At 38.4% G+C, this 26,399-nt stretch overlaps 1 protein-coding gene across 1 annotated transcript in view; it reads left to right on the plus strand.

Moving 5' to 3' along the window:
* The first annotated feature begins 461 nt into the window (after positions 1–461).
* The window catches only part of LOC147870864 (uncharacterized), a 46,199-nt gene continuing 20,261 nt past the window's right edge, over positions 462–26,399 (plus strand). The window contains exons 1-9 of the mRNA XM_087341785.1: positions 462–643; positions 991–1,151; positions 2,024–2,185; positions 3,170–3,377; positions 4,776–8,201; positions 10,666–10,847; positions 15,157–15,342; positions 15,573–15,672; positions 16,661–24,425. Of these exons, the coding sequence (XP_087197911.1) occupies positions 504–643; positions 991–1,151; positions 2,024–2,185; positions 3,170–3,377; positions 4,776–4,980 (876 nt within the window). The 5' untranslated portion in view covers positions 462–503 and the 3' untranslated portion in view covers positions 4,981–8,201; positions 10,666–10,847; positions 15,157–15,342; positions 15,573–15,672; positions 16,661–24,425. The remainder of the gene's footprint in view (positions 644–990; positions 1,152–2,023; positions 2,186–3,169; positions 3,378–4,775; positions 8,202–10,665; positions 10,848–15,156; positions 15,343–15,572; positions 15,673–16,660; positions 24,426–26,399) is intronic.

Genomic DNA, 26,399 nt, shown 5'->3' on the forward strand with positions numbered 1-26,399 from the left:
GCTGATCTTAGACATCGTTGATCGTCAGTGAATTTCAACGTAGTAAATGAAGCACTGATCAGCGTTGATTTCGGCCATCTGCGAGGTAAAGCCTCGTGAAATAGAAGGCTTTGGGGTGCGGTGGGGGACGTACTGCCTCCATCTTGGCGTCGATAAAACCAAAAACACCAACATCTGTTTTTGCCCTCGCACGAACCTGAAATGTCAGCTGTTGATCAGAAATTAATTCTACGTTCGTCTGTCGAACTTGACGAGAGCTTCTCTTCGGGTCTTCCTGTTTCCTCCGCCTCTCATAGTTAATTTCTCAAGGTCTTTGTCGAGTGCCTCCCTCCACGGTGTAGCAATTTCGGTCCACTGTTGGGGTTTGCACCTCTGCTTCGGTGGTTGGTCGCTTTGACTCTAATGTAAGGACTTCACTTCAGTAGACCGAATGACCCAAAGAAACATAAAGCCATAACCTGTCCTTCCTGCAGGTGGAAGGGGTCGACTCGATCGGTCGTCGAATGGACCATGGCACGGCAGTGGTCGGTTTCGACATTTACGTCATCGGTGGTTTCGACGGCATAGAAACCTTATGCTCATGCCGTTGCTTCAACGCTGTTACGAAGACATGCCGCGAGGTGGCGCCTATGAATGCCCGAAGGTAACTAAGGAACTCCTAGGAACAGAGTTCTTCTTAAAAAGCTGATAGTCGCTCCGTTAGTCAAGATATAAATGTGGGCAGGGGCTGTAAAATTGAACCACACATCAGGGCCTCGAAAGCAGGCGGTTCCATACAACGATGAGCCATGCCTCATGGCTCATCGTGCCGAGTGCGAATAGGTAGGAGGACGTTTGAGACAATTTTGGTTTCAAGAATACGATTTGCTTGTTAATTCAATTGAATTATGATTTAACAATGACGAGCGAACAATTGCGTTCTGCGAGAGGAAATGCATTTCCATCAGCAATAAATGAGCATAGCAGAGAGTATACTTTTTTTCGTTTCAGATGGGGTTTAAGTGTGGCAGTTCTGCGAGGTGCAGTGTACGCCATGGGCGGTTGTCGTTATATAAGAACGGCGGAAAGATATGACCCCAAGACGAACAAGTGGTCGTGGATCGCTCCCATGAACACAGGGCGATCCGATGGAAGTGCGGCTGCACTGAATGGTACGTAAATCATGTGAAACAGGAATTTGTGAGTTAGTGCAGAAGGCGAGGCGTCTGTCTGTCTGTCTGTCCGCGTGTAAGAACGCAAGAATGTTGAAGGAATCGCAGGATTTGAGGTTCTCACGGCGGGGAGTACGAAGATGGCTGTCGTTTGCCTTCTGCCGACGTTTCAGACGAACTTTATGCCTTCATCATTAAGGCATTCCTCCTCGCTCTTGATCTTAGTTTCCCTCCCTCAATCGTCCCATATTCTTTCATTATCCCTTTCTTTTATCCGTGCTACGGACTTCGTTATTTCACAGACTGCAACGGCTTGAAGTCCTGAGTGCGTGATGGATTCTTCTGCTCTCGTAAGCTGTCCCTGTGCGTCGTCTTCTGCCTTTTTAGTGTGCACTAGGAGTGAATGCAAACAACCATCAAACTAGTTCTCAAATAATAAAGATGTAATATGTTTTTGAGAGAGTTAATAATCTCACGTAAATAGCGCGTTATATTATAAATGTAGAACACCTTTTAGCAGCTCGTTCCGTACATCTCTGGTACCAAATTTAATAAAATTCGTTTCACAGAAGATGTAACTTTCCATCATCTCCGTTATGCATTAATTTAAGCACTTTATGCTGTTTATATTAAATTTTATCAGTTAAACTAATTTCCTTTGCAACGCTGATTGTCTGAATTCGAAAGAAAGAAACAGATGAACAGAGACGGCCGTGTCTGTGCAGTTTCTGTGACTCGAAGGGGGACTTAATAGATTTACAAATTTAAGTAGGGATTGTCCCATGTCTGTGCTCTGCACGGAGCAGTTTAACGCCTCTCCCTACACCAAATATGTGTACAGTTCGTGTCATATGGCTAATTTGTTTTTACAGACAAAATATACGTCGCTGGTGGATGTGTTAATCCTTTCAGTCCCCTAAACTCGGTGGAAGTTTATGACCCGGACACCGACCGATGGACGTTCGTTGCTCCAATGCTTTCTCGACGTGCCCTCCATTCTTGCGTCGCGTTCCACGGCTGTCTGTACGCCATAGGTGAGAACTCTGGACATTCTGAGTGATGCTCCTCTGTCCTTTTTACAGAATTTGCTATTGTGAAATGTTTTCCTGGTTTTCTTTGAGTGACTGAGATTTTATGAACAGCATTTTTCTCCTGTCTTCACAGAGTTAGTTTGTCAGTAATTTTAAACCCGATTCGTGGTTTCGATTAAATTCTCCACAAAGAACACTTAACTAACTAACTAACTAACTAACAATCTCTTGTAGTATCCAAAGTAACGCATGCCCCATTTTTCACACAGTCGCAGTTTTAAAGGTAAATATTTTGTTCTTGTAGCAAGGAAATTCCAGTTTGCCGCTGTTATCCCCAAAAAGCCGATGGTTTAAAGCAGTCCCTTCGCAGTCTTGTGTTTCGTCACTTGTTTTCTAACGCCATTTTGAACAGTGCATCTTGTGTTGTTGTTGAACTCTATTTTCGTAATCAGTTTCATGAAGCAGACGACAGATGTCAGGCGCAATTTCCTGATGCTACAAGTACGAAAATAATATTTTAGCTATTTCATCCTTTAATTCGTTCCTGCTATTAATATTAACAATGCAAGAGGGAATTAATTTCATTCGTTGAATTCCATTCATTCGTTCCGTTTACGGAATTACAAATTTTAAGAGCGTAAATTCCGTTGGTTAAGAGGGACGGAATGTGAAGCATCGAAATTACGAGAAATACAAACATGTAGAAAGTTATAATTGGTAATGTTGAAGGTAAGATACCACTTATGATACATAGGCGTAAAAGGAAGGTTGATATTAAAATATTTTATGGAAGTAGAGTATGTGGGAATGATTCAACTACAGGCTTTTGTGAATAAGGTAATGGCTCCATAAAGGCCAGACATTTCGTGGCCATTTGACAGAGTAATGAATATCAAGAAGGGCCCCGCTGAATGGGGTTAGAATAATTTATCGTTTGGTAGTTTTTTTTATATCCTGTGACCTGTTACCGAATGTGCGTGTGTGCAGGAGGACACAACTTGACATCATCCGCGCTCAGTACCGAAAAGTACGTCCCTGCAGAAGACACGTGGACCAAGATCCCTTACATGAACTTCTATGCATATAAACTCAACGCAGAAGTGATCGACGATATGATCTTCGTCGTCACTGGATATTATGACAGGACCAAATTCGTCCCCCAAGTCGCATGTTTCGATGACAAGGAAAATCGAAGGTTTGTTTCTTTGTATGATTGTTCAGGGCTGTATAATCACAGACTGTTACTTTCGGAAAACTCTAGGAAGTGAATCATTTCCGATCAAAATAACCGCGATCTTGCTGATACTGAGCCTTGTAGTGTCGAAGAAAGTGACCGACGTTTCAGAGGTTCTTCCTGCTTACTCATGGCCTCGAGTAAACGCGCGAGAAATGTTTGGGAGGAAGGGGGTAGAATGAAAGGAGGCAGGACGACTTTGCGGTCAAGCTGATTGGTTAAATCAGAGGGCGAATGACTAGAAAATGTTAATCAGACGTAAGCCGTGACTGCATTAATAAGAGGCTCTTTGACCAAGTTTCTTTTATCAGTGGCACTCTCTCGGGCAGGAAGTGTCTGGCGTTCAGCAAATCAGCATCGCCATAATCTTCGGCTTTCGTCAAAGTTATAGGCCAGTTTCAGGTTTAACGACGCCTACCGTCTCATGTTCTCATTTTTGATGGAAATTTATTTAGAAATGGCTGTCTCTTGGCGTGTTTGAACACGCAGTCTCCTGCCATCTGTTGACGGATTGAGTAAGGAGCTCCAAAACATCCCAGAAGCCATATTTCGTCATACTTGTTTGTGCAAGAGCCAGAAATCCCACGGAAATTAATTTAATTTTGGTTTGTGTCTGTCTTACGTCTAGCAGAACCTCTCCGGAACTATTTTTGTTGGGACAAAATATTTTTTGAAAATGTATCGCTAAAAGAGGGAAATATTGTCATGGGTGCGTGTCTCAAACAAGACAAGCTTGTCTCTCCAAACAAAATTTATAATTAAATTTATTATTTTGACCTAAGCTAATGGCTTAATGAAATGTACCAAACGTCGCTAGCCAGAACACGTGTCATTTGACAGCGTTTTAAAGTAGTCATAACCTCTCCCTCCACTTTGATGTAATAAAATGTATTACGTTATGATAGCAATATGGCCGGGGTTTTATGTGCATGAGTGAAAGAAAGATCACGTGGGAACTGTTCTGAAATATGGTGTGGGAATGAATTCCGTTTGGAGAATTTTTGTTAAGGTTGTCAGGAAACAAAATACAAGCAACGACATTTCGGTGGAAGCTGTGCCCTCAGCTTCAAGCAGTTTCCCATTCTACACAAAGACATGGATATTTTTAGGTTAACATATTTTACGACTCACAAAGATATTTTTAAGAAAATTGTTAAATTTTACATAAATGCACTGACATTCAAATTACATTTCTATTAAATTTGTATTAAATAAATTATTTACTTTAGAAGACGCATTCATTCGTGAATCTCATGTTTTCTGTACCTGTCAGTGAAATGTGATAAAATTTGTCTTGAGTGTAGATTATACTGATGGACGATAAAAATTTGTTTTCACTTTTAATGTTTCAAATTGCAGGCACCAGGTGGCAGACTTGAATGTTTGTAGATCCGGGATGTCGACTTGTGTCATCGAGAAATTACCGAATGCAAGCGATTACGCCTACAAATACAGAGATAAAATGATGGAGAAGAAATGCAAAAAAAGGAGGAGAAACGTAGAAGAAGAAGAAGAAGAAGAAGGAGTAACGCAAAAAAGGACACGAAACGCAAAAGAATCTTAGATTGAGAAAATCAATAGATTTTGCGGTTGATTACAACCAGAGCGAACACTTTAAGTTAACTTAAAATTTCTCCTCCATCAATTTGTCTCTGTGCTTCACACTCCGTCCGTCTTAACCAACGGACGTTACGCTCTTAAAATTTGTAATTCCGTAAACGGAACGAATGAATTAAATACAACGAAGAAAATTAATTCCCTCTTGCATTGTTAATATTAATAGCAGGAACGAAATAAAGGATGAAATAGCTAAAATATTATTTTCGTACTTATAGCATCAGGAAATTGCGCCTGACATCTGTCGTCTGCTTCATGAAACTGCGTGCGAAATTAACTTTAAATATCAACACTAGATGGACTGTTCCAAACGGCGTTACACAAAGAAGTGACGAAAAACAAAGCCTACGAAGGGACTGCTTTAAACCATCAGCTTTTTGGGGATGACAGCGCGGCAAACTGAAATTTCCTTGCTACAAGAACAAAATATTTACCTGTAAAACTGCGACTGTGTGAAAAATGGAGCATATGTAACTTGAGATACCACAAGAGATTGTTAGTTAGTTACTTAAGTGTTCTTTGTCGAGAATGTAATCGAAACCACGAATCGGGGTTAAAATTACTGACAAACTAACTCTGTGATGACATGAAGAAAATTCTGTTCATAAAATTTCAAGAACTCAAAAATACCAGGAAAACATTTCACAATAGCACGTTCTGTAGGAAGGATAGAGGAGCATCACTCAGAATGTCCAGAGTTCTCACCCAGGGCGTACAGACAGCCGTGGAAGGCGACGCAAGAATGGAAGGCACGTTCAGAATGCATTGGTGCAACGAACGTCCATCGGTTGGTGTCCGGGTCATAAATTTCCACCGAGTTTAGGGGACTGAAAGGATTAACACATCCACCAGCGACGTATATTTTGTCTGTAAAAACAAATTATGACACGAACTGTACACATATTTGGTGTAGGGAGAGGAATTAAACTGGTCCATGCAGAGCATAGACATTGGACAATCCCTACTTAAACTTGTAAATCTACTAATGTCCCCCTTCGAGTCACAGAAACTGCACAGACACGGCCGTCTCTGTTCATTTGTTTCTTTCTTTCGAATGCAGACCATCAGCGTGTCAAAGGAAACGAGTTTAACTAATAAAATTTAACATAAACAGCATAAAGTGCTTAAATTAATGCATGATGTAAATGATGGTAAGTTACGTCTTCTGCGAAACGAATTTTATTAAATTTGGCACCAGAGATGTACGGAACGAGCTGCTAAAAGGTGCTCTACGTTTATAATACAATGTGCTGTTTACATGAGATTAATAACTGTCTCAAAAACACATTTCATCTGTATTATTTGAGAGCCAGTTTGATGGTTGTTTGCATTCACTCCTAGTGCACACTAAAAAAGGCAGAAGACGACGCACAGGGACAGCTTACGAGAGCAGAAGAATCCATCACGCACTCAGAACTTCAAGCTGTTGCAGTCTGTGAAATAACGAAGTCCGTAGCACGGATAAAAGAAAGGGATAATGAAAGAATATTGGATAATGGAGGGAGGGAAACTAAGATCAAGAGCGAAGAGGAATTCCCTGATGATGAAGGCATAAAGTTCGTCCGAAACGTCGGCAGAAGCGAAACGACAGGTATCTTCGTACTCCCCGTCGTGAGAACCTCAAATCCCGCGACTTTTCATACACTACACTTTAACAGGATTTACGTACCATTCAGTCCAGCCGCACTTCCATCGGATCGTCCTGTGTTCATTGGAGCGAACACTGACCACTGGTCCGTCTCGCAGTCGTATCTTTCAGCCGTTCTGTGATAAACATTACTAGAGAAACCGCCCATGGCGTACACTGAACCTCGCAGAACCGCCACACTTAAACAGCATCTGAAACGAAAAAAGTACACGCTCTGCTATGCTCATTTATTACTCATTCAGATGCATTTCCTCTCGCAGAACGCGATTGCTCGCTCGTCATTGTTAAATGATGCGATAACCAAACACCAAGATCAAGTCTGTCTTACCAGAAATTGTGTTCATTCTTTTAAAAGTCTTCCGGGGAAGTTTTTCGGTCGTGTGTCTAGTCCGGACTAATGCACGAAATAGCATTAAAATATATTTAATTTTATTTGTGGTTTATTGAACAACTGAGGAAGACCTGAAATCAAGAAGACCTAGTGTCAAAAGATTTCGTATTTATAGGTTTTAAATTGTTTTCAGACATAACAGAGAATAGCAGTTTCTGAATCGTTGGCTGATGAACATTACTTATGCTAAAATAAAATTCCATCTAATACAAAATATTAATTCAAGGTAAATTTTAAAACCAAGAACTATTGGTTACAGCTGATTTATTATAGATATTTTAACAATCCATCGTCGTAGTGAACATAAACATTTCAGACTAAAAGTTGAGGAATATAATTATATAAATCTCACCAATTTAGCGAGCGATGTGGTTAGCATTCAAGCAGCCATTTCCGTGCGATTTAATTTTTAATTTAATAAAGTCTATTAGAGCGATGAAAAACATCCGAGTCTCCGCCCTCACTGCCTCATCCTTGTTCCCTCAGGGGAAAATCGTGTATGTGGAAAGAGTTGAAGCTTGAAACCGGAGGAACAATTTGTATTGTACTAATAACAGCGAACAGTTTTCGACTCTCACAAAATAGGAACCGTTTAGGCCTCTGAAATATTATTTGATACGTGGAAGATGACGTTTATTAATCTCATGTCTACGCGCGTTCAAATAATGTTTTATTTACTTCATAGTCGCTGAATGAGGTTGAAACCTTCCGGTTTTTAATGCCATGCGTGGACGTTTAGGTAGATACCACCGTTACGGAGAAACATACATTCTCCTTCTTCAGGCTCTGAAGGGTATAATCTCCTGTGCACATTCTCGTGCCATATAATAATTTACAAACATTGATCTATTTATAATGGTCAACGGTAGGCCACACACCTCGTATTTTAATCGTGTAGACTGGATGATACTTAGTTCGCTGACTGTTGCTTAACACGGCTTAACTTTATTTGCGGGAGACGTAGGTTAGAAACCCTCGTGTATTGTTGTTTAGGGTATCCATGATATTAAATGTAACGTGTCCGCCATCTTTGTTCTGCCTTTCTTCCTTGAACTTGTTTCTACAAGTCGATCGGCGACTTAGTGCTTGAGAAGACGCACTCGTAGCGAAATGGAATCTGCAGCTTTAAGTACGTAAGTGGAGTTGAATTTGCCACTGACTTACACTTTTCAGCATGCGAAAAGGACGTGTAACTGACACATTTTTAACTTTTATACCTGACGTACGGGAAAAGTTAATAGGTTTTGCTTAACCTCATAAAATAGTATTTTTACATTAACAAGTCAATCTTCGTGGGGCAGAGTTCTTTTTAACAACCTAATAGTCGCTCAGCTAGACAGGAAATTCTCCGGCGTTTATTGAAACTGAAGACCACCGTTTTTACGCTGTATTACGTGAGAACGAAAGTTATGAAACAATGTCGATAGCATATTTTTCCCTTAAGCTTCAAAACTTCATATTTTCATTTTATTAACCACTATAATTGATATAAAACGTTATCGGATAACATAACCTCACTGAACAAGCTGAAGAGGGTGTTTTAAACCTTTCCTTTCATTGTATTTATTGCCTAAATATAATCTAAATACTGAGACGTATTTACGTCAGATTCTCTGGAACCGTGGTTTTTATTTGAAAACACATGACTTTTTAATTCCTGAAATAAGTAATATCCTCACTGAAGAAATTCAAATGTTTGATACTTAATTTAAATTCCTTTCTGATGGAAACCAAATTTTGAATGCAGGATATTTTATTATGAATAATGCAGTAGAACTATTCACTTCGTTTGTCACCTATGCTTAAAGGAGCAAATCAAATCCCAAATAACTTGGTGCCTTTCATTTTTAAAATGTCTTCATTTACATGAGGTTCAGATTTAACATAATTTAACACAAAACAACAATCATCATTAAAAGTAGATGTGTGAACTAAACTGCAGTCTCATTAAAAACTATAATTTTAGTTTAAAACAGTTATATTCAATAATATGTAAAGAATTATATCTGTATGCACTATAATATACATCTGGTCGAATAGCTTCGTAACAACAGATACGTATCTCCATCAAGATCATCTGTAGAAACAAAATTGCTAAGAATGAATTAAATTCTGCTGAGTCCTCTGGTCGAGCTGGCCTCAGACCTGCTCTTTCTTTCCAGAGATGGACAAGGTCTGAGGCTAGTCCAACCAGGGCTAAGTTTTCTGTTCTTCTCTTTTCTGCCTGAAGACAGGAGATTCAGTTTTCAAAATGCTGTAATTTTATAGATTCCTCAAACATCATAACTTTCTTTTCTGTCGAAATAGTGGGGCTGTAAGAGTTTCAGATGATCATATCATCTAAGAATGATTGTGATGTGTGATTTCTGAGAGAGACCCAGGTTTCCTATCAAGTACCAAAAATCTGTGAATGGGGCTAAAGGGGTGGGACATACGTGAATGTTCATGTTTTCATTAATTATTTAGTCTAAAAATATCAAGGCCAGGTTCTGGGCAACACCTCTGTCAACATTTTTTATACCAGGGATGGTATAAAATTACCTATACTTAAAAATTATCTGAAAGAATAAAGACGATCCTAATACAAATTCAAAATTTTTGGAAAATGCAAGTGTAAAATCACATTGATGTCCGAATTATATGTTCTAAGAGGACCGCATAAAAACACATAGAAAGAACAAGACATTACTCTTCAGTAAACACTAATCTCTTACAAGGTAATGAGAGGAAGTCTCATTAATAAATTTTAGATCATGTGAAAATGTTACAGGATCCAAATTTGCAACATTAATGTCGGATAACACAAAATGTTTACAGCCTTCAGCTTGCAGTAAATTCAATTAGTGCGCACATAAAACCTCATAATCCATGTTAATGTAATGCAGTAACATAAGAATTGCACTATTTATTCACTGTATTTAAATCTCTATCAGTCTCCCTCTTGTGTGTTTTCCTTTCACTTTTATATTTAATTCCTTTACTGTCATCGTCTCTTTGTTCATTCTTAAAATGAGTCCATATGATCTTATTTTATTATTAGTTAATTTGTAAGTTGACTTTACGACCTGTGTATTCTTCATATTTCGTATGAGTTATATTTAACACATTATTATTTTACACTGTTGTACGTACAATATAGTACAGTATAGTTTACTTGATGTACTGAATCAAATGCGGTACCAACTATTTAATTCAATGGTGCAGAGACCTTGAAAAGCTACTGAACATTCAGCCAATCAAGCAATTCCCTACCTTTTACAAAAACTGAAGATTCATTACTATTCTTATAGCAGCCTGCCACTGATCCCAATCCTGAGCCACCTAAATCCAGTTCACACCATAGCACCATATCCGTAAGTTCAATTTTAATTGTTTTCGTCCCATGTACTCCTAGCTCTTCCAAGTGGGCTCTTCCATTCAGGTTTAACAAGCAAAATTTTGTGAATATATTTCATTCTGAAAATCAACAAATCAAGTTTCAATTTGGATTATTGATAACAGAAAAGACTCCAGCAGGAATAATTGTTACAACATTTTTATACCTCAGAAAAAGAAATTAGGTTTTAGGTACAAAAAGGATTTGTGCTTCACAGTATCGACCTACCATCACATCGTCATCACAAAGGCCCTTGTAATAACAACAGAGTGGAGCACTTACAACCTGAAGTGATGGCTTCTGAGGCAGAAAATGCAGAGTCAGTTAACGACGTTCAAGTTTGTCATTCGCAGCATCACCAACAGATGGTTGAAGCACACATGGGAAGAATGCTACAAGGTAAGAAACTGTAGTCATATGCCAGATTTACAGCAGCTATTCATTATCAAGACTTCAAATTTATGCCAGTCATGCGAGATTCTTACGCACGAACCTCAAAATTAGTTCCGTATTTCAGAACAGTATTTGCTGACACATTCTGATTGATAGCTGACTCATAAGAACTGATAATACATTAAACAACACTTAATTACTGAACTTTGAAACTAATCTAATCTACTGGTTGGTTGTGGCATTGCCTCAGTACTAGGTCTCCAAATACAATATGGAAATGGGTAAAACACTTGAACAGGATCTCGACATCAAAGGTACAACAGGCTTAAGATGCACCTTATCTTTTGTCTACTGAAACTGTTATGATGGATGTCAGTCTCATATTCCCAGGGTTATACATTATCTCCATTACATGTCAATTCTTTATTATTATTTGTGTGCTGTATCAACAGCCTGATGGCCAATTACAGATACAGCACTGAGATGTGCTCACGAACACAATAAAACATCGCATTAATAAAGTTAAATATTAGTCTGATTAGAAAATATAGCGAATCACTAAAAAGTTTGGTCTTGAGAAATGAAGTTGCAGTGGCCAGTCAGCCATGTCAGCCCCTGGGCTGTCAACATTTCAGATTCTTCACTGCCACACAATACCACTGACATCAACATATCATTAGTGCCAGGGTTGGGGTTTCTCGAGGGTACCTCGGGGATCCTCTTCAGTTTCCTGTTCTCTTTTGTCTCTTCCTTCAGTTGGTTCTGTGAAGTGGCTGTCTGTGTGGTTCTACTACTCTTCTCATTTCGAACATTCGGGGGGTTAGGGGCCCTTGGCTTGATCACTGTCTGCCTCGGGTGTTGCTGTCTTAGCTCTAGGCTTGTTGCAGCTTTTAGTTCCTCCTTGATCTTAGTCATCATGGCATCCAGTTTGGACTGTACCTGTAATAACAGCTTTTCTGTTATTCTTTCTTCTATCTCAGTCATCTTTAATATTTTGGGCTTGCAATCCGAGCATAACCATGTCAGCTTGCAGTTCTTTCTTTTTGCTATATCAAATTCCCCTCTGGTGAGGCCGCTGCAGTCGAAGTGCTGCCATCTCTGACAGTGCTCGCATTCTATCGAGTTGTCGTTGTTGCTCACATCCTTCTTTCATATATCGCAGTGGTCTACAACCATGTTTGAGTTATCTTTGGTCATGGTACCTAATACTGACGCGGTCGTGTCTTATCTTGGGTACTATATCCTACGCTTTTTCACTATATTTTAGAGTTCAGATCAAGCCCCTGTTGGATAGAATAATTCTCCGGAGGGTATACTTTTCTACCCCTAAAGCAACCAATTACAGCTCTAGAAAACAGCTCATTCAAACTGCTGACAACCATACTGACGAAAAGAATCGCGAAGATAGCCGACCCACAAATCCCTCAACAGCAGTTGGGTTTAGAAGAGGCCGCTCCTGCCTACAAGCAATAGAAAACCTGCTAAATGACATTAAGGAGGCTCTCCGAACCCCAAAACAGAAGTACTACACAATTTTCATTGACTACACAACAGCCTTTGACAGTGTGGACAGACAGATACTCGCTGGAAAGATGGAAAAGATAGGACTGGATAAAAGCACATCCATCCTAATCCACAACATCCTGACCCACAACCTGATCAGAATCGACGACACCGTAACGACATCAAAAGAAATCGTACAAACCAGAGGGGTATTACAAGCGGATCCACTAAGCCCACTCTTATTCAACATCCCCACGGCCGACATCACGAAAGTATGTCTACCCGCAACGTCGCAATATAGCTATGCTGACGATATGGACCTAGGCTCGACGAATAAAAGTGACTTGCAGGAAACATTCAACCGACTAATAACCTGGGCGGAACAAAACAGACTCATAATCAACCAAGAAAAGACGGTACAGATGGTATTCAGGAGAGGCGGAAGGAAGACTGCGGAAGACACAGTCTACTTCAAACAGGAACAATTGAAAGTCACTAATGTATTTAAGTACCTGGGAGTAACACTGCGGATCCACATTAAAGAGAGAGCTATCGCAGCTACCAAAGGAATGCTCGAAATAAAAAATCTAAGACAATTTAGCCTTGAAACCGCTGTAAGACTATTCGAAGCTAAAATTGTCCCACTGCTAACCTATGGAATCGAAATCGCATGGCCCAACCTAAGTCTGAAAGACGTAAAATCACTGGAAAACGTCAAGGCACGATTCGTGAAAATTACTCTTGGAGTTTCAAAATACGCGCCATCAAGACTGGCCTACGAGCTAGAGAAGGAAAGTTTCCAGATGGAAGATCTGCGTTACAGACTACTGCTGCCATCTACGGAAAACTCGTCGCGACTACTTGAAGAGAAACGCGATGACCGACCGGGCATGGACAGGACCGAACCAACCACTGCGGCACGCAAAAATAAGCCTGGCAGTTCACGGTTACCACCACAAGATCTGTAAAACGAAACTCAACCAAGAACCAGGACCCGAATGTGTATGTGAACTATGTGATCAACGATGCGACAGATAACACGTAACAAATTGTAAGAACAGAACCAAATCCATCAATGAATATGGCAAGGACTAGGACGTTCTAGATACAGAAAAACTTTCTTATGCACACCTGTGCGCTTTTCCTATGTTATTATTAGTGCCAGGGTGGGGGAGTGTAAGCCCATAAACATAAGTTTCCAAGAAGTAAAGAATAGTTTTCAGAAAGTTGTGACAGATTTGGTTCACTGATTTTTTCAAAAATGTATAACACAATTTAGACATGAGCTTATGGATGAAGTTGTGGTTTTGATATGAAAGTATAGTACCAGACTGCTTATATAGAAGGCTTGGGAACCAAGGCTTTTCAGAACTTCTTTATTTTCGAATTTAATTTAGAATAACACTCGTCGAATACCTTCAAAGCCAGTGGTTAGTAATTTTAAACAGTTTTTTAATTTTTATATAGTGGTGGCTGTTTTGAACATAGCATCATTGAGTTGTTTTGTTGTTGGTCTGAATTCAATGTTATATCCCACGTTTGCTTTATTGTTGGTGGACTAATCGATGTTAATGTTGGCATTGTATTCAGAATTTCAAATACAATGTAATTGCCTATATTCGGCTCTTGGTTTACAGTTTGATATCTACCCATTTACCCCGCGTATATCTCTATTAGGCTAGGTTAGATTGTTAGGGTAGACACGTGTGTCTACATAAAATTTAGGCTTTTTGGGTGGTCAGATCTTGCATTAGGTAGGCACCTGCACATCGGTCTATGACGAATTACTGCACATATAATAGGATTTGTTTCATGCAGTGTGCACGATGTATACAAAATGCCACGAAGTAAATCTAATAGGAAGCCGTTTGTATGTCATTTTCGGCGTTCTCGTCTATTAGCTTTTGGCTTCTGCGTTTGTTTAATTCTGTGGTTTATAATTTAGTTTAATTTAGACATTACGCTCATGTCATCATTAGAACATCGAGGTTATAAGATTCTGAAGAAGTTAATCATACTGCGTGCGCTCTGGTGGTGAACGTTATCTTGGGGCAGCTGAAACTTTTTCGATCAATTCCAAGCCACGACCTGTGGCTATACTAGTATCCCTGGTTTCAGCGGTAATGGTGCCGTGTTGATGTTAAGTCGCAACAAAATTGTAACATTTTTAAATTAGGTATGTAATGTGGATAATGATTTTATTATGTGTACTTGATTTGCAAGAAGTGCGTAATCATATTTGTAACCTTTTTTATTGTCCAAAGCCTTGTGGGAAAACTTTGAATATTCTTTTGTCCTCAATTACTTCATGAAGCAATTTGACAAACCTGTCTCCTTCTTTCCTTTGTGGGGGATACAGTTTGTCGGGAAACTTTTTATATACAGATCAGTTATGAATGGAATATTTAAACCTTAGAATGAAAGTATTTTCGGCTAGTAGAAGTAGTGCCCATAACCAGCTTTCATTTTTAAAAAGCCCATTCTGGTTAGGGCTTGCTACACAAAGAAATCGGTACTGTACGAATAGTTGTATACATATACTTCAGTAAAAATAGTATAAGTATGTGAGAACATTGTGGAAGTGAAACTTATAAAAATGCAAAGGTATTTTTAGTGCATCGTAGTAAAGTATTGTCTTAAATTTTTATGGACAAAACCCAGTCATAAGAATAATGATGTGGTTGCCAGAATGAGGAATTTTACATTTGAATGCATATCACCTGACACTGCAGACTTTAACTGAACCAAGCCAATGTGGGATGAAAAAGAGTTTTTATAAATATTTTAAGTCTGTAGTGCTTTGTGTTTTCAGGTGATTATAGTAACAGTCACCTAGGATGCAGCGACGAGGAGGGAAGTGGATTCGGATGGATGATCCTCCACCACCAGAATATGAGTCACCAATGACACCACTAGATGGAAGTGGAACAGAATTGCAGGAGCCATACACCTCTTACACCCCCTACAGCAATCAGCCTGCCACCCCGCTGCATACAGGGCATGTCAGGAATTATTTTCCTTGTTTTTTATTTCCAGTTTCCGCTTAATTTTATTACTTCATAAAGCTTATGTTGCATCATGTCCATGTGTTTGTGTGTCTCCACTTAATGGCTTTATAACCATTTTGGATATATTCATGAAACCAGGTACAAACTTCATCCCACTAGTGGACATTCTTAATGTAATGGATGCGTAATGAATTATAAACCTTAGGTGCCCATATTACAGGTCTGATTTGTATGGTAATAGTGAATACAGTGAAGCAGCAACAAACGCTTTCCAGCTATGATCAGACAGGCCAGTATGGTTACCAGAGTCCGTGTAACAGGTTTGTACAGTCCGATATTACTCTGGTGTTCTTTTTGTTTATCCTCCTGTAATTTCTGAAGAGGAAAGAAATGCACGTGCTCACTTTTTCGTCTTTCCCACCTTTTAACTTTTGAACCAGATGAGATGTGAGGTTCTTACAGATGGGTATCTTTTGGGATGTGTTGAAGGCAGTGAGCTTTTTTGAAACATAAACTATTACCTACCAGACTGCATTTTGCTACATTCCAGAAGACAGCCATCTTCAACTCTTGAACCAGATTTGAGAATTTTGTGAAATGTGGTATGAGCATCTTTGCATTGAAGCCATTCCCTTTCTTTAGAGTATCCATGGTGGACTTTTAAAGATCAACAAGTGATTATTTTATTTTTGTCTTGGTGTTACGTTGGATTGTAGCACTGAAAGAATTAGTCTGGAAATGTGATGGTATTTTATTGTGTACATTTACAGTTGCTCCTGTGCTTGAATGTTTATGGAGGTACAATTCCTTGTATTCTTAACTTGATAATATGTGGGCATGATTGGTCATCTTCAAGCTGTCGCTATTCTTACCCTGGGGAAAGATCCCAAATACCTGTTAGATAGAGTTCTGAATGGGACTCAGTGTTATTGTACTGACTGAGCTCTCCTGGGTGTACTGTATACTTGTCTGAATTTTACAGCTTAAGTTTGTAGCCTATATTAATTTGAGTGATTCTTTCAAGATTTATGACATTTGTCGTTTCATTTTATGAATACTGTGTTCGATATTGTCCATTGTCTTAGGTGTATTAGATATTTTGAGAGTTGGCTGTACGCCAAAGTCATAGTGTTTGTCAAATTACCTGGATAATGGATGATGCCTAAGGTAGAATTTGTATAACTAACTCAAGTCTTGTTCTTCCTCTAACATTATTTTGTTCTATACAAGTTGATGGTGTCTAGCTGGAGTCTTTGCATGTTGCTGGTTCAGTGGCTGGATTAATTGTATTGTGTTGTCATATTTCAGCTGCCCCTCATCGCCAGTGACAACTTCAGTATTTACCGCACGGCGAGGCGGTCTGTCAGTGGAAGAGCCAAGAAAACGACGTCCTGGAAGAAGACCCATTTCAGAGTTGATGGCTGAGGATGAGAACAGCTGTATTACATTATCAGATAAGGGAAATGGCTACTCCACAGGAGAAGGCACAATGTGTATCCTGGTTTATCGACAGAAGATCAGATACGCAGGTGCAGCGCAAGTTAAAATATTTGTGATCAGTATCTGTCAATAATTTAATTAGTATTTTAAATATAATGACATAAGTTATGAGATCGTGCGAGTGCAAATGGGAATATGTAATGTTATTACACCGAGGTCCTATTCGGTGTTATCCAAGACCCAAGAGGATGAATATTTTGAAGGATCTGGACGAGCGTATCAATAATACTGAATACCCAACACATACAATTGCACAATACATGACGACTAGCAACCAATGTTTGGAGAGGTACCGACACTCAACGCCTTTTACATTCTTACAGAACACCCGAAAGACTGGTCCATTAATTTGGGACTCAATCTTTAAAACAAATGCTTCTATTATATATTAATGGCAAATTTGTTTTGGTGCCAGTGGCCCAGAACATAATGAAAAAACACAGTAAATGCTTTTTTACATCAGATAGAATAATAAGCTCAGACATTCTGGCATGCCTTTGCATGGGTTGTGAAACACTGGTTCAGACCTGAATTACAAGGGTAGTTAAAGGGCTGTATTTTTTGATATGATGCAGGAAGGACCATAAGACAACACAAATATATCCTTTACCTGGTATTCGCTTCGAGAATAATCCACTTGTGCTCTCTGAAGGTGCCTGAAAATACAAGATAAAGTTTACTTCCTAATAATTAAGTCATGTTTAAAATCCAGACTGGCAGAAATATTTTATAGTTAACCTGAAAGTACCGCATTCACATCTGATATATGGTAAAACTGTCGTTCGAAGCAATGAAAGGGATCAAAAATGTTTAAATAATTTTCTGGTTCTTATGTTACATGGTGAATCTGCTAGACATCAACACTATAAAGAAACTTCCAAACCCTTTCTGTTACGTCACTGCAATCAGAGCTTTTGCCATCTTTCTTATTATCTAAAATGACTATACTATGCCATGGGGAAAAAATGATGTGTAAAGCACAAAAATGGTAATTCTGACACAACTTTGCAAAATGCATCGTTCAATCTGTAATTATTTTAAATTATGAAAAGCTTAAAAACTATACGTAGTTACATTTGTCCTTACAATTGTCTTGCATTCGTTTATTTTGGATGGCCATGTTCTCGAATGTATGTTCTGTCATTGGAAAATCTTGTGTTCAAATTACTATATTGGTTAAAAATGATTCTTTAGTCGTATGCTTTTTAAATTTGTTCGTAGAAATGGTTGTTTGTCAAGTCGAGATAACTTCTGGTTTAATCGATGTCGACAGATAATAACCAGTTTTCAAGCTCGTCTGAAATGCTCTTTTCATTAGTCCATGCAGATGCCACGATAATACATTGGATTAAGCCATGTCTGCGCTTCGTCCCATATCCATTCCAATTCATCAGTCATAATTTGATGTTGAAGTCTGAGGTACAGTCAGTGTCGTTAAATAAGCCATGAATAAATAAAACATAAAGAACTAAAGGATACAGCATTGCTCGAGCGACCTGGTGTTATATTTCAAGACGTTCTGCTGGATCACATAATAGATAAGTTAGTTTGCTACTGAAATGTTAACGCTCAACTCATGTCTCTGATTTGACAAGACTTTATTTAAAAGCATTTTTAAGTTTTATCTTGCAGTTGCCTGATGAGTTTAATGATGAATATTATTCACTGTATCAGTGTATTACATGCAATACAAAGTAGTGAAAGCTTATTTTATAATTTTAAAATAAAATTTTGTATAGGTGGATGCTACACGTTCCTTTCAGTATGTGCATATATACATGTTGGGTGTGAAGGGAGAATCTGAGATGGTAAGTTCCATGAGGTATTGATGCGTGACACCAAAAATACCAGCAATCTGCACAGCTTTATCTGGGTGTGACATGTAATTGTTGCTAACAGCACTTTACCTTTATCAGAAAAGTAATGAAACCAGTTTCAAGACTTCGCAGAGATATACCCAAAAGTTTGTAGTTAGAGGCTTCCAAGTTCATGCTGTTTTTGAAAATGTGTTTAGTTTCATAGAAACATGCCATGCTGGTGGAAATGAGATATACAGGCTAAGGGTAGGTTTGTGTTATTGCATGCAACGAGAAGATCTTTACAGTTCAAGAGAGAAGTGAAGAAAACATCCATGGCAAATACTGTTTATAGTAGAGTTCCATACAAAGAACTACAGATTTTATGTGATTATTTTCTGATCTACCATGATGTTCCTTTAATGTTGATTAGGTTATTTTATTATACTTTTTTAAACCTGGATATATAACATGTTTCCATTTATGCATTGAATGTGACATTGTGGGTGAATATATGACAATCTGAACCGGGAAAGGCATTTGAAGAGAAAATGGTGGCAGATTATTATTTATTATTCAGTGTTCTGTCTTACGACAGGTCCATTGCTCTGCCCAAACAGAGCTCTCCAGTGTTCCCTATTCTCGGCTTCTCGTTTTAATTCCTGGAACGTTATCTTCTTTCCTTTTTTAAAATCGTCGGTTAGCTGTATCAATCTTCTTCCTAGTCCTCTCTTTCCTTCAACCTGGCCTTCTGTGATATCACTCAGTAATCCATTCCTTCTCATAATATGTCCCAGCCAGTTAGCTTTCCTTCGTGTAATCGCCTGCAGAATGTTTCTTTGCTCGTTGACTCTCCTCAATACTTCTTCGTTGGTCACTCGATCCGTCCACCTGATCTTCTCTATTCTTCTCAAACACCACATTTCAAAACTCTCCAGGTATTTCTGTTCCTTCTTCCTGAGTGTCCAAGTCTCTGCTCCATACAGCGCGACACTCCATACGTAACACTTCACTAGTTTCTTCTTCATCTCCAAGCCCAACTTGCTAGTGAGAAGTATCCTCTTCTTGACGAAAGCTGCCTTGGCCATGGCTATCCTTGCTTTTACTTCCTTGGTGCATAGGGCGTCCGTCGTGACTATGCTTCCCAAGTACTTGAAATGCTCCACATTCTCCAGCTGTTGGTTTCCAACTACAACGTTCAATGGTTCTGCTCTCGGATACAAAAATGTAATTGTATACTTTATTGAGTTTGGATTATGACAAAAAAGATATTTGTAAAATTATGTCGATTTCAGGGATAAGTGGCATTTTAAGTTTGAAACCATACCAAGACGTTAACAAATTATCAGATTATCTAGGGAGACGTAGAAGTTCGTAAAGAAACCATGGCCATAAGGTAGGGTAAGGCTCTTTGCTCATTTTCTCACAATGAAATATAGGAAAATAAACATCAGGATCCTACCTCAAGATGAGATCTATTAGATAAAATATAGTGATAATGCACCAAGAGGCACTAGTTGTGGGGTAAGTGTGGAATTAAGATTGCGGTGTGTTTGTGTCTGAATTTGTGAGTAATCAAAATAAATATGCACAAAGATGATTTAGAAATTAATCATTACAGCAGTTTGTGCTGAAACATTCCGTTATGGTCCACAGAATTTGCATTCATACTTTGATGCTTCAGAATGTTGGTCTGTAAACATCAAATACCAGTCCATAACAGCCAGCAACAGCACAAAAGTACTGCATGAAGACTGAATTTTGAATTGTGTTCGAATACTGTAATTTGTTAAATTGCAGCAGAACATATCTTGGCCTGAAGGGGTGTTCGGCACAAAGGCTGCAGCAGTACATGTGGGTGTGAATATGACAACGTGGCTACAAAATATGATCATCTCGCTTTTTCAGGTATGCAGTTGCTGTGCTGAATTTGAATGCAGTGTTTAATGTCTATTTTTTTATGTTCTTCACAGAAAGTGAACAAAATACTTTCATTATGGTGAGGCTGCGTTTGTCCAGGATTATGTTTTGTTTCTGAAATAACTTGGATTTTAGTGAAATTCAGTACTGGGGTTTTGTATTGAATGTTTTTGGGGATGTTAGTTGCGGTTGATATCAATCTAATGTAAAACATAACATAATTTGTAAGTACCTATAGTTTTTTGAAACAGTTTAGTGTATGGAATTTGGGGCGTGATATAACATTCAGAAGTTAATAAGAACTACAATCTTTATGAATGATGTTTCTAGTGTGGTGAGTAACAGAATGCAAGGAAGTGTTTCTGGTGAATTTTTCCTTTAATGCACTTTTCTTTGTAACAGTGAATTTGTCTGCAGTATGTGGTATAGACCTCGGAGGTGTGTATACTGTTAAAGCATTTATAAAATGTGTGTCTGCTTCATTGGAGAAACATAAACATTTCCTCAGCTGTTGAAGACAGAGAAATTAAAGATTGTTACTGCAAGTTGATTCCTGCTATGATGTTCCTAACGAGTTATGGGACACTTCGGCAGACGGCAATTATTGGTCTGGAAGGCTGTTTTTCCTTGCAGAAACCAGAAATTGTTATGGGAGCATTCTCAGAACTTTTGGATACTACATCATACACTGATCATGAGAACATACAAATTTTGCGCATTTTGTACTTGGTAAATTCTTAAATATTTAGTTCAAGGTAAGATACGCAATGTCACAGCTTGCAGCATTGTTAGTGTTCTGCTGTGTACCGGCCCCCATGACACACTGACATTCAAAAGACATTGCGTATAATTTAACATAGCAAATATCTGTCACTTTGAACTCAAGTTTCAAACAAAGCAGCAAATTTTGGCATAAATATTTGGAATGTGTAAATGAGACCTTGTATCTTGGACTAGACTGGATATTTATGTTTTCTATTGGGATCAAATATATGGTTCCAAAATTTATTTTGTTATTTATGATAACATATGGGCCATTTTATTTTAAACAAAATTCCAATATTGTGGAGGCAATCTCGCAGTCTGTCATCAGGGATATTTGTGAAGTCGCTGTCAATTATATTGTCACTGCCTCCCACATTCCCTGCTTACGGTTACATTATGGCTGAACATTCAGGCAAATATTTGCTCATACCTTATATTAACAACGGTTGGTGCTGGAATGGGTTCCTTTTTCAAGAGTATAGTGTGTTCTGCGTCCTTTATGCAATGAGGGACAGTGTTGTTTTGGTAGCGTGATATAGTGTTGTGGCCAAATGTATCTCTTCGCTATGGGCTGTCTTACTGGCTGTGACATACTGTTACATGAAACACTTTGAGTAACCGGTTCTAATACAACTACAGCTGAAAACCAGCTCGATGGTTTTCATTTCTCATAATTGTTTAGGTGATGAATGCTTGTTGGAAAAAGAAAGAAGTTTGAGGATTCTGCTACTGAAACAGTTTTATTTTTGTGCATGGCATGTGAAGCTACTGCTTGATGGACTTGCTGTTATTTGTTTGAGCCAAGAGTTCCACCACCGTTCTGTACTCACTGAACATACGTAGTGGCAGTGAGAGTTTTTAACCAAAAAGTCGATCACTTAGTATGAAAATCTTCAATGTATGGCTGAGAATTCAGGAAATGACTACAAATTGAACTTCATTGTGGAAATTTTGCCATATGATGGAGACAAGTGAGTGATTGTAAAATTGAAGTTTTACTGTTTAATGTGTTTAAACTAGTTCAATACTCACATATTTTACATTAATTAAAATTACCATTAGACTTGAAAGATAAACATCTGTCAAGATGTTGCACCAAGGCAGAAATTGTATAGAAGTTACAAAAGCAACCTTAAGCATAATTAAGAAAAATAATTAGAAATGGAAAGTAGTTGCTACTGCAGTCTTGCGTTCTGTTGTTAGAAATGTGTCGTGCTCTTCCTCATGCTTCCTTGAATTGTAATTTTCCTCTCCAGAACAGGTCTTCCCAGGTGAATAACCAAAATGCTAAAGTCTGTCGTTTTGATGCTTAGATTCAAATTTTTTGTTTTATTTAGCAGTATAAGGTGCAAGGTCTCTAGTATCATAAAATTTGTTGCTTTATTAACAGTTTGATCTTGAATCCTGACAATTCAAGAATTAGTAACTGGTTTTGATAGTAACAAATTAGTACTTTCTACAACTGGAACTGAATCTGCTGAAACATGGAAAGGTGGGATGGAAGCTCTCTGAAGGAGCGATACCAACACACATGAAGGATGGAGATAATGTTAAGGTTACATTGTAACATTTGGTCTGTGGTGTTCTTACACAGTTTACTGCCTCATGCTGATCCAATTCCAGAACTGAATTTGGGGAGCAAAAGGTAAAACTTTGCATGTTCTTAACATGGGCATTAGGTGGAGGTGAGTGGTTGGGTTTAGGCTGTAGTGCCTTTGCCCTTGGAGAAAGAGGCGGGGGAAGCTGCCACAGGCTGGATTTTGGTTGAGTTTTGGGAAGGGTCACTGATGGTTGCCACATTATAAGATACAGAAGGATCTGCTCAGTATAGCAGTAGGTCTAAATAATGCAAACTTTTCAGAAGAACATATCTTTCATGTTATGGTAATATAGTAACTGTAGTAGCTGATGGACATCGTGCACATTTTCCTTAAAAATTGTGGGTGGACAAGAAATACAGATGTGTTGTTCCGCAATAACAAAATATGATTTGTATTATTAATCATCTGCAAAATACCTTGCAGCTCTCTTTGTCGTCATGTGGTCATGATGCTTCAGGTAAAGAAGTGAGGAACAAACTGGTTTTAAATTTATTTAGTGCAAGTACAGTTTGTTTTAGTGTAAAGTGGTCTGTGATGTGTTCATACCTGAGTGTCTGAAATTGTGAGTGCCTTGAGGAAGGCTGTTGCCTGTCTAACAAAGGAACAGTGGCCGCAAGCTGGTTCAAGTCATAAATTGTGTGAAAGCTTAATGTTTGAAGTTGTAAGAAAGCGGTTCAGTGAAGGAAGCAGTGAATTGATGAAAATCAAGATTAAGAAAAGTCTCAGAAGTCATGATTGAAATTCAAGAAAAGAAGTGAAACATTTGAGATAGGAAGATGGCTGCCTTTTGTGTTGTAGCGTCTGAAGGAAGGGGGGAGAGGTGTGGATAGAAAGTATGAAGAGGAACTTGAAAGCTGCGCTGACAAATTCTTTCCGGTGTAGAGTCAAATGAATGAAGAACAGTTTGTGTAGAGTTGAGAAACCTACTAAGTAATATAAAGTATTTGGGAAGTAATTGGATAAGGATAGATCGATTGGTGGATGTTTGTGAGAAACTGATGGGACTTTGAGAAATCATGTATGGTGTGATTAATGTGCAATGTGAAGTGTGTGATGGAAACCATATATACGCCTAACGTGAAAGGTAACATCGTCTGTTCATGTTGCAAAATTGATTGGAATAAATTTTTAGATGATCTGATTGATAAGAGTTAGAAGTATTAGGAAGGAAACAGTGTGATTAGAAGAAATGGGGGAAAGATGGAATTTTGAGGTGCGAGAAAGTTTTCTTCGTATTTTCCTGTAGGTGTGCTAATGTTGGACACGGCTTACGAAAGATTGTCCATGTGAAATTCCTATAGGCTGATGAAGCGGATTAAGAGATTCAGATGTGTTCCCTGTCGGAGTAGATTTACTGAACAAGATCTCTGCAGTATATTCTGAACAGTGAGGACACAATGGGAGCTGAAGATACTGAAGCAGGAGCACTCCGATTGAAAAGTGCCATGACAAAGAAGAAAGGGGAACAAGAAACGGAATGGACTTCAAGAGGTATATATATGTGAGGAAATTGATGCGTAGAAGGAATCTTTGGTCAGACAAGGGTTATGTAGAGTGGTGGACTCCTGTAATGATGCAGATTCTTGACAGAGGAAAAGTAACTTAAGAACTGTGGTGGTTGTAGTTTCTGGGTGGATATACAGCAGAAGTTTTGAATTTCATAATTTGTCACAGGAAATTGATTCAGAGTTTATGTAAGGAGCAGCAAGAATATCAAACCAAATGGAGGCAGTACATGGAAAGGATTTGTGCAGTGTGAGGTGTTCAGGTGAATCGTTAGATAGGTTTTGATTTTGGATCTGGGGCAATAATTAACTCAGCCTGGAGTTCTTCCTCCTGCAAACCTCATCATGATCAAAATTCTACAGTAACAACTTAAAGTTCTTCTTGAGTGAACTTCTAAGAGTTCTTGCTCACTTGTTTGTGGAGAGCATCTCACCCCAACAGCTACAGATGTGTAAAAAGTATTGAATTCCATTTAGGAAAACTGCCTTCACGTTGTCTTGCTGGTTTTAGAAAACTGAAGTTTCAGTTTCTTTATTTAATTTATTTTGTGCTCCCGCCAAATATTAATTTAGAATTGTCCTAACAGGCAGAAACTTCACAGACAAGTTTCAGTTTCATCGTATGGTGCAAGAATAAATTTTATTCTGGTTTTGAAGGTGATTTACATGAGCCAGGACAGTTCAGCTAGTTCAGTGACTAGGGTACTGATGCAGACTGCAATTTAGCCAGTGGGGCAGGATGTCTCTCTTCCCTGTAACATTAAAACTGGGTCCCACCAAACTATTCAGTGGATACTGGGGTTTATTCCTCTAGTATAAAACTGCAGGGCTTGAAGGTACTCAACTCCATCTTGTGCCAAGGTTAAGAACATGTGAAGACACTTTCAGACACAACAACTTCACCTGTATTACTGTTAACAGAAATGGGGGTTATTGAAAGATGTTTTGTCTGTTCATTGAATATGGTTGGCTAATGATGTGTGTAGCTCAAATGTAACTTGTGGAAGATAAAACCCCTATATCCACCTGTGCAAAGGTGGTCCTATTTTGAGTTCTGGGTTCTGTGAATGTCGTGATGGCTGCCTTCTGGAATGTTGCACTGTGTCCCGGCAGTTGTGAGCTTGGATTGACAAGGTTCTGACTGACAGTTCATAAGTTTTAAGAAAAGTGACTTGAAAGTTTTATAACTTATGCAGTTATTGCCTCGTCCCTTTCAAAGTTTTCATCATAATTAGTGGAAGTATGCAATAGCATTAACTCTTATTTTTAATTTGGTAATAAGTATGTAACATACACTAAGCTATAAGATATAGGTTAGAGTGCAATGACATTTAATGTTTCAGATTTTCATAGTACTCAGAAAATTGGGTCTCTTCTGTTCATACCAAATTATTTGAAGGAAAACAAATTGGCTAAAAATTTACTTTCAGTATATTCGTATCTGTACTGTATAATAATTAACTAGGGCATTTTATGTGAGGCATGTATATAAATGATCTCAACCTGCGCTATGTAACCTAAACATATTTCTTGTGATTGTAGGCATTCCATGTAACTGGTCCCATTTGAATTTATTTTAAACTTGCATTATTTTTAATTATACCACTGTGTAACATCTATTTCAGTACTAACCTTAGGTACCTTTTAATTAATTATCTTTTGACTTCTGTTTTGAATAACATGTAACAGTTGGCCTGAGGTTGGTACAATTGTACCAAAACATTTGCCAGCATCAAAATAAAGGGACAAATTTTAGAACATTAACCCTTTGAAGATGAAAATTGTCTAAATAGAATTTCAGAATTCAAAACTGTGGAGAAAAAACAAGTCTTCACTAGCACAAAGATTAGCTTGTTAACGCAGTTTAAGAAAGTTTAAAGTAAGAATTGTATGAAACTCAAATATAAAATGAGTTACTGACTGTTGAAGCACACGGATCATGCAGTTACCATTGGACTTC

The sequence above is a fragment of the Zootermopsis nevadensis genome, unplaced genomic scaffold (assembly GCF_977971745.1).
Source record: "Zootermopsis nevadensis isolate Lab colony 2312 unplaced genomic scaffold, Znev_1.0 Znev_ptg000088c, whole genome shotgun sequence".
Taxonomy (NCBI): domain Eukaryota; kingdom Metazoa; phylum Arthropoda; class Insecta; order Blattodea; family Termopsidae; genus Zootermopsis; species Zootermopsis nevadensis.